Source organism: Pundamilia nyererei, unplaced genomic scaffold (assembly GCF_000239375.1).
Source record: "Pundamilia nyererei isolate P.nyererei 1_Seehausen unplaced genomic scaffold, PunNye1.0 scaffold00002, whole genome shotgun sequence".
Taxonomy (NCBI): Eukaryota; Metazoa; Chordata; class Actinopteri; order Cichliformes; family Cichlidae; genus Pundamilia; species Pundamilia nyererei.
In genome coordinates, this window is record NW_005187403.1 from 3232779 (window position 1) to 3245264 (window position 12486).

The 12486-nt window shown below is 38.3% G+C and overlaps 1 protein-coding gene across 2 annotated transcripts; it reads left to right on the forward strand.

Annotated features, from left to right (window-relative positions):
• The first annotated feature begins 487 nt into the window (after positions 1-487).
• On the forward strand, positions 488-7389 carry LOC102203191 (probable global transcription activator SNF2L2). Of its 2 annotated transcripts, none has more exons than XM_005720169.1 (6): positions 488-774; positions 2441-2670; positions 4262-4367; positions 5938-6039; positions 6174-6318; positions 6437-7389. In XM_005720169.1, the coding sequence occupies exons 1-6, from the start codon at positions 679-681 to the stop codon at positions 6568-6570; spliced, it is 813 nt and encodes a 270-aa protein (XP_005720226.1). In that variant the 5' UTR covers positions 488-678; the 3' UTR covers positions 6571-7389. The 2 variants fall into 2 exon arrangements, with proteins under 2 accessions (XP_005720226.1, XP_005720227.1); XM_005720170.1 differs by lacking the exon at positions 488-774 and adding an exon at positions 806-863.
• Positions 7390-12486: the final 5097 nt, after the last annotated feature.

The following is a 12486-nucleotide window of genomic DNA, read 5'->3' on the forward strand; positions in this document are numbered from 1 at the left end:
TAATTGCTTTACAGAAACCACATGGCTTTGAATACTTGCCTAAAGTAGAAAAACTCCCTTTTTTTTGTTTTTTTCTGCAATTGCTGCAGCTCAGCGGCTCGGACTTTGCAGAGAACTTTTTTTCTTCTTTCCTTGCTGTCTCGGCTGAGGAATTAAGTGTAATCTGAGTCAATATTTATGCATTAATCACCCTGCTGGAATTCCGAGGCGGCTGCACATTCAAACGTGCTCTCGAGTGAACTCATGAATGTCCGTGCTGCTTTCAGGCTTGGACTCCTGGTTCCAGCAGGAGTTTCTTGCTTGCCTTAGTTGATAACGAACAGTACGATCCCTCCAAAATACAGTGCAGATTTTTTTTTAAAGAAATAATAAAAATAAAAAAGGACCCGACAACTTTAACAGAGGGGTAGGAAGAGAGAAAGAGAGAGAGGGAGAGAGAGAGAGAGAGAGAGAGAGAGAGGAAAGAAAAAAATAATAACGTCTGGCAACAGTCGATATTAAAAACATGCAGAGGGAGACAAGCTCGGGGCCTTCCAGAGTCAGGAAAAAGACTTCGGAGAGCTGCAGACGGGAGATGGGTATGGCATTTGTATTTTCCCCCTGCCCAATGATTTGTATATGAAAACATAGCGCTTTTATTCTCCCCCCTTCTGGGCTCTGCTTCTGAGTGATCAGCTGATGAAGAGACTAGCAGCTCGCCGCTATGCTGGCTTGCTAATTCTCTCCCCCACAGCTGCAGCCGATCCCGATAACCAGCCTGCAGATTGCAGTCAGGTAAATATCCTCCTCCATGTCTTTTCTTCACAGGCTCAGGATTCAGCCAGGGTACATCGCATGGGAAGAGAGGAAGAGATGGATAAAATGTGTGTGTATGTGTGTGTGTGTGTGTGTGTGTGCGCGCACGCCAAGGAAAGAGAGAGAGTGTATGCGTGTGTGCGCGCGCGCGTGTGAGTAAGAGGCAGGGAGAGAGAGTGTGTAGGTGTGTGTTGTAACAGATGAGAGGGAATCTTTGCCAGATTAGTCAGGGAAGAGGCAGGCTTGTTAGGAGATAGCACAGGCATGGAGCATCACATGCACACTCTGACACCCTTCCACTCCACATGCACAGTCAATCAGGCAGCTCTCAGCTGTGTTATACATCTTTGAGGATTACCCTCTATCCCTCCAGTATTCCGCTGGAACGATTGCTTCCCCTTAGAGGGAGTAGCGGGGCTTTTCAAAGCCTACATTTGAGCCCCGAACAATGATGAGCAGGATTTCTATTGTTGTCTCTAGTGCTGTTGTCTCCTCTAAGTCAGCTTCTGCTATGTCTTTTTTATGGTTGGAAGTGCAGGCATGTATCTTCAGTCCTGTTTTTTTTTTTTGTTTAGGTGGGGGGGGTTATTGTTATTGTTTTTCCATTTTTTCTAATTCTGCATGGCACCGTTCGCTGCTCCTCGGATCAGTGTGTGTTAAATATCTCAAGTTTGCGTCCTTGAGAGATCAGCAGGCGTGCTGTATTATATGATGTGAAGGCTGATGTGTGTACTGTATGATCCTGTATTATTGATGCATCAATATTCTGTTCAGATTGGACAGCATGCCTTCTCTACCCCCCCCTCCAGCTGCTGCTGCTGCTGCAAGAGCTGCTTGTGCTGCATGCACACTCACTCTTGTTTCTGGCCTCTAATTGCCTTTGTGGAAAACACAGTGGTCGCTGCATAATCGAAAAGGAGCGGATGAAACGGTTGAACATAACTCGGGATGCAGCACGCACCCTTGTCAAACACCACACACCGAAAATAATGATTCCGGCTCTCTTTTTTCTCTCTGTCTTGCATGCACAAGGCTGAGTGCAAAGCAGCAAAATATAGATTCATATTTATGGCACAATGGCATTTTTAGACTCTGTGCTTTGACAGAAAAGGGCTTCCTCGAATCCATTCCGACTCGTCGTGCATTAAAAAATAAGCATCCCCTCGATAATCATCTCACATCAAAGCCCACAGATCAAATAATCTGTCCTAAATTTGCAGAGACGGCACTGGGTTGCTTCAGTCCATGTAAATTCAGATGCTATTGTAATAAATAAATGAGTCCTGATTCATTTGAATACAAAACCATGCTCTGTAATTCCAAATGCCTGAATTCCAGCTGCTAATTAGATGGAGACTTAGAGTGCTTTAATTTGGAGGTTTTAAATTTAGAATCTGCAGTTTGTCGTCTTAAGCGCTTCAGGTTTGCGTCTGGGAAAAACATGTACTATGCGTTTCCCCGAGAGCTTTGACATGAAAATCAAAGAGGCCAAGTTAGAATAAACAGAAAATAGAAGTTTTGAAATGAACTCTTTCCTCCCATTCTCTAGCAAATATTCTCTCTCCTCCTCAGTCTTTGTGTTGCTGAAGTAGGAACTAAACAAAAAGAAAATACATGTGCATTTACAAGATTTCCCCACCCACAGCTCGAGGCAAGAGAGAACGGTTCTCTAGAGGACATGGAGGAGGACATCAGTCTGAAGAAGCGTAAAGGTGATCATCAAGCAGTGAAAGACCTGAAGGCTGGGCAAGAAACTGGCGAGAAAGTCAAAAGGAAGCGAGGGCGCCCACCAGCTGAGAAACTCCCTCCAAATCCACCTGAACTCACCAGAACACTGAACACACTGGTGGATATGGTCATGAACTACAAAGATGGGTGAGGGATGTGAAAGACATTTGGGCTGTGTCAAAAAAGTCACTATTTTTAGATCTCTTTTTAATTACAAAAAATGAATATAATGTTTTATTTGATAATATTAACCTTTTGATGAGCATGAACTCATTCATACTGATTGATTTTAGTTTTTTTTTCCATGTAATCTATATTCATTATGCATAAATTTAAATATTTCAAGCTTTTTTGATTTTATTTTGACTATTATGGCTTGTACCGCATCAGTGTGGTACGACATGGAGGTGATCAGCTTGGGGCACTGCTGAGGTGCGACTGAAGCCCGGGTAGCTTTGACAGCAGGGCTTAGCCTGTATTAGGTGGTTCTCATCTTCGGTTTGACGAAACCTCATGTATTCTACGAGCAATTGGGAAATAGATTTGGGCCTGTGCTGCCAAGTCCTCCTGGAAAAGGAAAATCAGATCCCCTTCAAGCTTATGAGTAGATGGAAACATGAAGTGGTGTAAAAATCTCCTGGTAGACACCTGTGTTGACTTTAGCCTTGATAAAATACAGCAGACAGACTGCAAACTTTGCACTAGACACCTTGGATTCAGTGGCTTTTCACGCTTTCTCCAGACTCTAGGGCCTCAATTTCCAAATGAAATGCGGCATTTACTTTCATCTGAAAAGATGACCGTGGGCCACTGAGCAACGGTCCGGTTCTTTTTCTCCTTAGCCCAGGTAAGACGTTTGTGATGCTGTATCTGGTTCAGCAGTTGGCCGATGTCAAGAATGCAACAGTTGTAGCCCCTTTCCTGAAGAAAGTCTTTGCATAGTGGCTCTGACTCTCTTTGTGAAGCTCTCCCAAGTTCTTGTATAAACTTTTCCATTAATATACTTTAGTACAGCACTTTGTATATAGCAACCCAACTTCTCCAACTTCTGTAGCTGAATTCAAGACTAGAAATACGGAATTAGAAATGACCGTAGTAGGTCCCCTTTAAAACTGATTGATTAAGGGATTCTTTTGATATTATCATTATTATTAAAAGTATTATATTTAAGTAAATTGGTCTATCCAGGGACAACAGCACTGTAGTGCAATGGTTAGTTCTGTTGCCTCAGCAAGAAGCTAGCCGGACCTTTCTGTATGATGCATGATCTTTGCATTGCAGAAAATGGATGGATGGATGGATGGATTGTGCAGTAGGATATTTTAACAAGAGAGTTTTAACAAGAGAGTTTTTTAGCCTAGCGACTCAGTGAGGAACCAGAACACTTATTTCTCTCACCCCCTGCTGCTGGATTGAAGCAGAAGTCAAAAATTTCAGCTTTAAACATTTTGCGAGTCTAACCTAATACCTAACAGGGATTTCAGGGAAACCTGCCTTAAAAATCCCAGTGCAGCTACTCACTTTGTCAAGTTTTGAATGCTGAACATTGAATCAATCAGCAGTTTATTTTGGGATTGTGCCTCCTTCATAATTTAGTCATGAAAAGACATTGTATGTAAGTGTGGACTGCAAGAAAACATTATCAGGAATAAGAAAACAAAATGTCTTACAGATATTGACAGAATAATTAAACATTTTTCCTATTGTCACGAGATTAAAAGAAACATTGTGTTTCTAGGTTGGGACGGCAGATCAGTAAAGGCTTTGTGCAGCTTCCCTCTAAGAAGGAGGTACCTGAGTACTACGAACTGATCCGAAAGCCTGTGGACTTCAGAAGGATCAGGGTTTGTGTCACCGAATACCCTCACAACTCCGACACAATACAGATTTCACAGTTACCTTTTCTACGAAGATAAAATTGAATGAAAAGGGGGTGAACCATAATACATCAATGGCAAGTGGGAGTCTGTATTCAGTATTCAAAATCTTCATTCAGTAAACAGTGATTAAGAGGACTTAACTAGAGCTTAGGTATACTATATAATACAAATATGTCAATGTATTTTAAATACACATGGGTTGAACAGAAAGAGCCTTAATATTTTTATGCTTAACAGACTCCACAAAACTAGAACTTTTCTATTTATCGCCATTGTAAGAGCTAAACGCTAGCATGTTTCTATTAAGCTGATGGTTTAGCACGTAGGTTTACCATGTTCCCCCCATCATCCTTACAGTCAGACTGTAGAAAAGACAGCATGTGGTGTAAAATTGTTGTTGTTGTTTTTAATTAATGTAATACACACATAAAAACAACCAACAAAGGCCAACTACACACTAAAGTTAAAGTCAGTTGATTTTTGAGGATTAGAAAAAACAAATGTTGTACATATAAACATGCTCATTTATACCCAATGTTGTTGCAATAACTTATTATCAACAGATTAGTGCCTACAATAAGCTGACAATAAGTTGACTTAACAACAACAGCTGGTTATAAGCTAACCTTATGCCAGCTAATGTTAGGCTCGAATGTCCCAAAAATCAAACATGGCCTCTGACAAACAGTTTGATTTCGTTCTCGCAGCGTAGGAGAATTTATTCACTAAGTGTCCAAGTCCACTTCAAAGAAACTCGTACTTACAATGGCTAACAGCAGCTAACAGAGGCTAACAACAGCAAAAATGGCAGCACTTAGCGACAGAAAAGTTCAGGATTTTTTCAACAACTCACCTCAGTATCGCCGTCATTGGACAGAAGTTAGCTTAACTGAGTCATATTGGACTCCTTTTGTAAAGCTTTACACCCTCCTCCAAATTTAACAGACATGGACACATACTGACAGCTGAGGTCAGTGAGTGTAGGTGGCGACCAGACTTGTTTGTCCTACAACAGCCACCATAGCTAGATTTATGCACTTGGGAGAGGTAAGAAAACATAATTCAGTTGACTGCAATGTGCAATCTACTGACATCTAGTGGTGAGATTTTATACACTGCACTAACTCCAGAATATCACTTTGCCAGCCAAAATGTAGTTTCAGCACCAAACTTCCCATAAAGTCACAACCTGCTGTGTCTACATTCTGGCTTTGCTGCAAAAAGATTAACAGTAGTCATGTGACATGTGACAGTGCTAGTAGCTATTTTGTTACCTTCTCCGTTTGTTTGAGGTCTTAATGCTAAGATGACTGACAAGTCTAATTTCTTATTTAGTGTACGGACTTGAAGTGAGTGAGTTTTTTCTCATTTAATTCTCAGCAAAAAACTGAATAAGTGTGTTTTAGAAAAGTTCAGGAGACAATCAAGTATCTTTGTATTTTTGTCCTTTTTTAAAAAATTAAATAATGAACCAAATCAGTTTATAGTTTTATTGTTGTTGTTATTTGTCTGTTTTTATTACTGTATTTCATAGGAACGTGTTCGCAATCACAAGTACAGAAGTGTGGGAGATCTGGAGAAGGACATTTTCCTTCTGTGTCACAATGCTCAGACTTATAATCTGGAGGGATCACAGGTGAAGGGATTTCAGGAGGAATTCTTTCATTCACAAGCAGCAAAATAGTTTTTCTCCACGGTTCCTGTTATAAAAACTCTGATCGCGTGTGTATGTGTGTGTGTGTCTGTGTTTGTGTGTGTAAACCACTGCAGATCTATGAGGATTCTATTGTCATTAAGTCTGTTTTTGAGAGTGCGAGACAGAGAATCGTCACAGATGAAGAACAGAAAGAGACGGTTAGCGCCAGTCACAGCAATAATGGCGGTGGAGCTGAAGACCAGTTTGTTCCATCAGCAGGTGAGGGCTGTGTTTTAATAACTAGGGTGAATGGAGAAAAAGGAGTAACATTTTTGTTTGTCTGCAGTAGTGTTTTGTATTAGACTTATCATATATTTCTTTCCCTTTTTATAACCAGTGAAACCATTACCAGTTCAGATCAAGAAGGGGGCTAAGGAGCAGAGAAGCAGAAATACTATGGCCAAGAGGGTTCACAGTGATTTAGACAGCGATGAGGATCTAGAGGATAACACCACAAAAGATGAAGGTTGAACTAAAAGACCCTGCTCTTTTTGTATCCTTGTCCATGTCTATTCTCTGCCACATCCCTTTTCATTGGTTTCTTTATGTTGTTGTGTTTTTTTAATTAAAAGAAAGCTCTTTGAAAATAACCGTGAAAGGACTCCTCAGTATGAAGCACTTATAAAACAGTGCTTGTTTTTTAGATGACTCACATCACTCAAACACATCTTGCTGCACAGTGCTGTTCTTCTCATTTAGCTGGTCTTTTATAAGAATTATGATTTACGTTTTATCTGCTTTAGTCCCCGTGATAGCTTCTGCAGATATAATGTAAAGCACCAGTTTCATTGACTGTTTTTAATCAATATATTTGATTGTATGAAATGCCTTCATATGTCTTTGGAGCATGATATGTATCTCTGTCCTGAAGCTGGCTCCTCCAGAGGAAAACCTGCTGATGATGATGTGTTCAGGGCCAGGGCATCGAAGCACACAGGAAGGTCCGTTTAATGAATCGGAGATGAGCAAATTAGATTTGTTTAAAGTCTCTGAATGTGATTTTTAGAGTGGATACAAGTAAAAAGACATGTGACAAATACTGGTAGTATGCCTTTTGTTTGTTTCTGATACTTGATGGAATAAGTTTGGATCTAACCAGGGGTACTTAAGTCAAACATTTGTATCCCTTGTGCTACAGTATATTCACATATTGTACAGTTTGTGTGAAAAATAACAAAATTTCTTTTCATTTACTCTCCTACTATTTGGGGAGGATGAAAGACATCATTGTTAAGACAATCCCTCAAAAACCTGTATCACTTAAACACTTGCAAAATAAATTTTACCAAAAAGTCCCACTGGTTGGTATCAATTATTTTTAACCTGGTGAGCAGAACGAGATGTTAAAATGTTTATGTATTTGAACTGTATATAAAGAATCTGCCAATAGATGGTGCAAGAGAACCGTTTGTCTGGATCTTTGTCTATACAGAGACAGAATTCATTGAAATATACATTGTACAATATCATGTAGCAATTTAAACAGTATAAGAAATAAATGCAAAGAAATGTGATATATGCTAAGTTTATATTTACATGTAGTGCAATTTAATGTTATTATTATAGCGCCAAAGGTGCTTTATATTATTAGGTAAAGAGCTTACAATAGCGTACAGTAATATAGAGAAAACCCTAAAAACCAAATTTTGCACTTTTTCATCAATAGTTTCTTTAAAATTGTGAGATGGACAGTGGATTTATGACTGGCATGCACAAATTGCACAAGCTCTTAGCTCTCTTGCCATATGTGCTCATGGAACCAGGTATAGCTGACGGTAAATTGTGATCAACAGCTCTAGCATATGCTTCAGCCATGTTCTCCAGTGTTACAGCAGTTACATATGGGCCCATCTGTGGCAGTGTCACAGCCTATCTGTGTCCACCCAGTCGCTCATCTTGAAGACGTTCAATTCGTGTTACTTAGAAAAGATAAACAGCAAACAAACATAAATAGCATAGAAGCCTTCACTGATTTATATGTTGAAAGTTACCCTAGAAAGAATTTCAAGGCTTTAGACGCAAAGCTGGGAGCTCTCATGCAGAAAGTTAGACTGATGCAGGCTCATATCTGTTGAATAAACCAAAGAAAATTGAAGTTAAACAGCTACTCACTGCTCACTAAGCTCAATGATCAACTCCATATGTTTTCATGTAACCCATTTAAGTTGATATGAACCACTTTAATTCAATCATACGCCCTTAAAATGAACAAAACAGCCAACATGGAAGTACCAAAAGTTTAGTTCCACTAATTACCACTTCTTGCTGTTTAGTAAAGTAAGTCAGTCCTCATTTCTATAGCTTATTTCTTTTACCCCCAGCCATTTGTCTGGTGTTAGTTGACAAGTTAGCACTCCAACAAATCACTGAAGGCTTCACGTCAGCAGTCCCCAAACCAACGTGTTACATCACACAAATATATCTGCATATTTAGTGTGTAGTGTCCATCGAGCTCGTTCGGTAAAAGCTACAAAAAGTTAATGTTTGCTATGTGAAATCATTTGCTCTTCAACATTTAATAAATTGGAAGGTGTCAGAAGTACAAAGCTTTTTACAGGTACTTACAGATTAACAACATCCTCAGAGCAGCTAAAAGGTGTAGGCTCTTACAATAAATAGCTCTGGGAACAAAATGGCACATAGGACTATATCTTTGTGATGAAAACCTCACAGAAAATTACACATAAATCTAATGGAAGTGTAAGGATAGAGATATTGCTGAAGGTAGCTGCGCTAATGGTTTTATCAAATTAGCGCAGCTCCAGAAGGTGACTTTAATCTGTTGAGAAGACTGTTTTGTTTTTTTCCTTTACCCACAGGACACCGATTTAACAGATAGAGTGATCCACATTTATCATAGCTTTCACTAATCGCCTGTTGTATAAGGTAACTGCATTTAATATCATTGTGCTCACTGTAAAAAAAAGTTCTGTCAACATCAGCGCCTTTAAAATGAAGTTGGATCATTTTGAAATTCTCGTCATTTGCGTGACACATTTTGTTTGGTTTTTTTTCTGCCTCATAAACTTTGAACGCTGTCAGAATGCTGACAGGTGGATTTTAAACATACCATATAAAAATATCTGCTGCCAACTTTCCCAGTATATAGAAAATGATTTCATTCATCTAACACCGCTGCTGTTTCAAGGAAAAATGTGATATTACTGCACACAGCAGCGTGAACAGTAACGATCTGAATGTAAACGTTAGTAGCACCTTTATTGTTTTTCCATTGCTGATGGTGCAGTTCTCTGGTTCACAGAGTACAAATAGTAACTTTAAATTTGTGATCTCAGAAAGCTTAACTTGGTATTGTTTTAGCATTAACTTGTGCAAAAACATTTCAGCCATTAACAGCAATCCCACCCAGTGTAGCATATTGTTCTTAAATAACATAACAAATGAAAATGACAGACTGAACATTTTTGAGACTCTAGACCAAATTGCTTTTGTTACTTGACCCCTTTTTAAGGAAAGCAGTGCAATCGGGAACTTTTTGTAGCTTTAGAAGAGACTTCCTCACTGCTGAGCTGATCCACTCACCTTAAGTAAACTGCTCCAGTTTTTTCTTTCTTTCACTTTTGACGAGTGTTTGATCCTGCTGATAGTTTTCTTCTGTGTCAGTCTTGTTTTGAGTCATTACCGTTCTACAGGAGCAATGACCTTAGACAGGAATGAACTCTCCAACACTACCAGAATTTTTCATCCCTGAATGCCTTGATAATTTTCTAATATAATTGTGCTTTTCACCAATTCAAGGCACACAATGCAACCCCAGTACACCATTAAATGTTTCCTTTTGCAGCTTTATTAAAATGATCTAAATTTAAAGTAGGTATGACTAAAACTAGACTAAAATGAAAATATAGATTTTATCGAACTTAATAAGAGGACATTCTGCAAGAAGCATTGTGAGTTGATAACATGCATTTTAGCAAACTTTAGTTATTCTTACCATTAAATAGAAAATCTGAAGTACAGTGTAATATTATAAGAATTGCACATCTCCTTCACAAACCTGAATGATAGTAATTATTATATAATGATTTAACTTGAAAGACCTTTTCCAAGGTCCACTTGTTATTGAACACTGCAATTTAGTATACCTGTGGTATTCATCAACCTGCTGGCTCTTCACCTGTGGTCTAAAAAGATGACTCACTGGCTTTTTATTAGACTTTTCAAGGTAAGACTTTATCTGTTAATCTAGTCATGTGTGCCTGGCTGTAAAGCAGGTATTTATTTGCATATGTCATTTCAAATTCCACATATACAATATTTGTGGTATGAGAAACTTGTTAAAAAAAAAAGGTTAAGGTTAAGTTCACCTTAAGTCTGCCAGCTGGTGCATATGTGCAGTTGGTGGATTCGAATGTAAAGTATCTTTGGACAAATCCCGGTCACAAAAATTAGCAGGTAAACAATTGTAGGGACCCACGCAGTTACCATTTGATCATATAACTGGTCTTTGATTTATTATAAATGTTACTAGGGACACATATCATATCACAACATCACTGCAAAACAATCACCAAAACCTGCTCAGGAAACCACCCACTCTCTTAGCCTCTATAGAGTATTGAATTCATATGTAAAATATGAATTTTGATATTAAATTGCAGCAACATTGCGTGTGCACAAAAGGAATTCAAGGAAACTCCAAACTGTAAACAGGGTCTATAAAATCAAGGCAAATCAGAGGACCAGTCAGGGTTCCAGACAATGTCACCTGCAGTGTTAAAGATTTTCCATTAATCCCTTACTCACAGTAGTTCTTATTGGCAGAAGAAGAAATACAATAGTTATTCAGCCGCTTCCACATAATGCTCATTCAAGCCATTATACTCTTACTGTTTATTGACTGGTATGGAGTTCATTATTATTTACTGCCTAGCGGTTGGAATGAAATTCATGTGAGGTAAATGTGTAGGTGGCACCTTATGATTTTTGCCATTACCAAAATGAAAGCAGAGATGAACAGTCTTAGTCTGTCCTTTCTGTCTCTCACTTATTTTAAGATCCCTACCATAAACATTATCTATATGGAGAGAAAGCAGAAAGTAGCTAATTGTTGTGGCAATGTTATTTTCTTCTTCTTTATTGAATCATTTTTGAACCCTTTTTTAAATAAGACGCAACAGTGGATGATATAAATAATATATTGAGTTTAAACTTATGAAGCCATTAAAATATACTGAAAGATAAATATTTTATAACAAGGGGCAACACTGTAAACCAGCAAGCAACAAGCTGATCTAAATTATAGTGACATGAGTGTGCCTGTGCAGTATAACATATTTTACAAACTGGCAGGTATAATCCAAAATGAAAACAAAAATCAGTTTTATTTATATCGTATGTTTGAATGCATTTGTTTCATTCTTTCTTTCTTTCTTTATAATGAAAACACTAAACACGTTTGGTTATATGTAAGTTCCACTTTCAGACTGTAACAATGTGCAGAGCAATATTTCGCATTTCATTACATTCACTTTGAGGTTATAGAGGAACATAAGCTCAGCATTCATCAAAAAAAGGATTAGACAGACAAGCCTGCCCATGATGAGTTATGTTTTACACACAGCATGACACACAATGATGTATTTTCCCAGTTTAACCACTGAAAGCAGTTTTATAACCATTACACCTACAAAACACCATTTATCCTTAAAGAACACATTTTTTACATTACGGATGTTATGCACACCAATCAGACAGTGTGCACACTTACCAGCATACACAGAAGAGACCATAAATAACATGTGTCAAATATGTGCAAATCATTTTTTTAAATATTTGTATAAAGTGTATAGAGTTAGAATGTGAACAAAAACAGAATTGAAGATGCTGCACTTGTACATCTTTATTAAACTGTAAAACTACAATTTTAAAACTACAATTTTCTGCTGAAATGGGAGCTCTTAGGGGAACTTCTTATGAAAGACGTCTTTGTTTTTTCAGCTAAAAATGCCATGTCTGCCCATGACCCAACATCTGAGAAATATTTGCACAGCACCTGAAGACAGTTTCTTATGCTAGTAGTGTACTGCCATCCAGATGTGATCAAACTATATCCATACCAAATGTTCATGAGGCAAAAAATCTGTGTTAACAATAGCACGAAACAATAGCACGGCCTGCTGTTACTCACTATTGACTGATTTCTTTGTGTGCCTCTGCTGTGAAGGCGCACCATTTGTTTTCCTTTTGTACTTCTGGCAAAGTAACTGTGGGAGCATTTTGCTACAGTGCCTGCTGTAACCATGGCAATTGTAAGGATAGCAGCATTAATTATGGAGACCAATTAAGATTTTTTCAGTCTTTTTTTTTTCAATTCATGAATAATATGGGGGATCTATTACAATCTTAGATTCTCATTTCAAGCAA

Bases quoted from the DNA above. Each gene is read 5' to 3' on its own strand.
- LOC102203191 (XM_005720169.1), top strand. From the start codon at position 679: ATGAAGAGACTAGCAGCTCGCCGCTATGCTGGCTTGCTAATTCTCTCC. The intron at 4,368-5,937 runs GTTTGTGTCACC...TGTATTTCATAG, and splicing joins TGGACTTCAGAAGGATCAGG to GAACGTGTTCGCAATCACAA. The intron at 6,040-6,173 runs GTGAAGGGATTT...AAACCACTGCAG, and splicing joins ATAATCTGGAGGGATCACAG to ATCTATGAGGATTCTATTGT.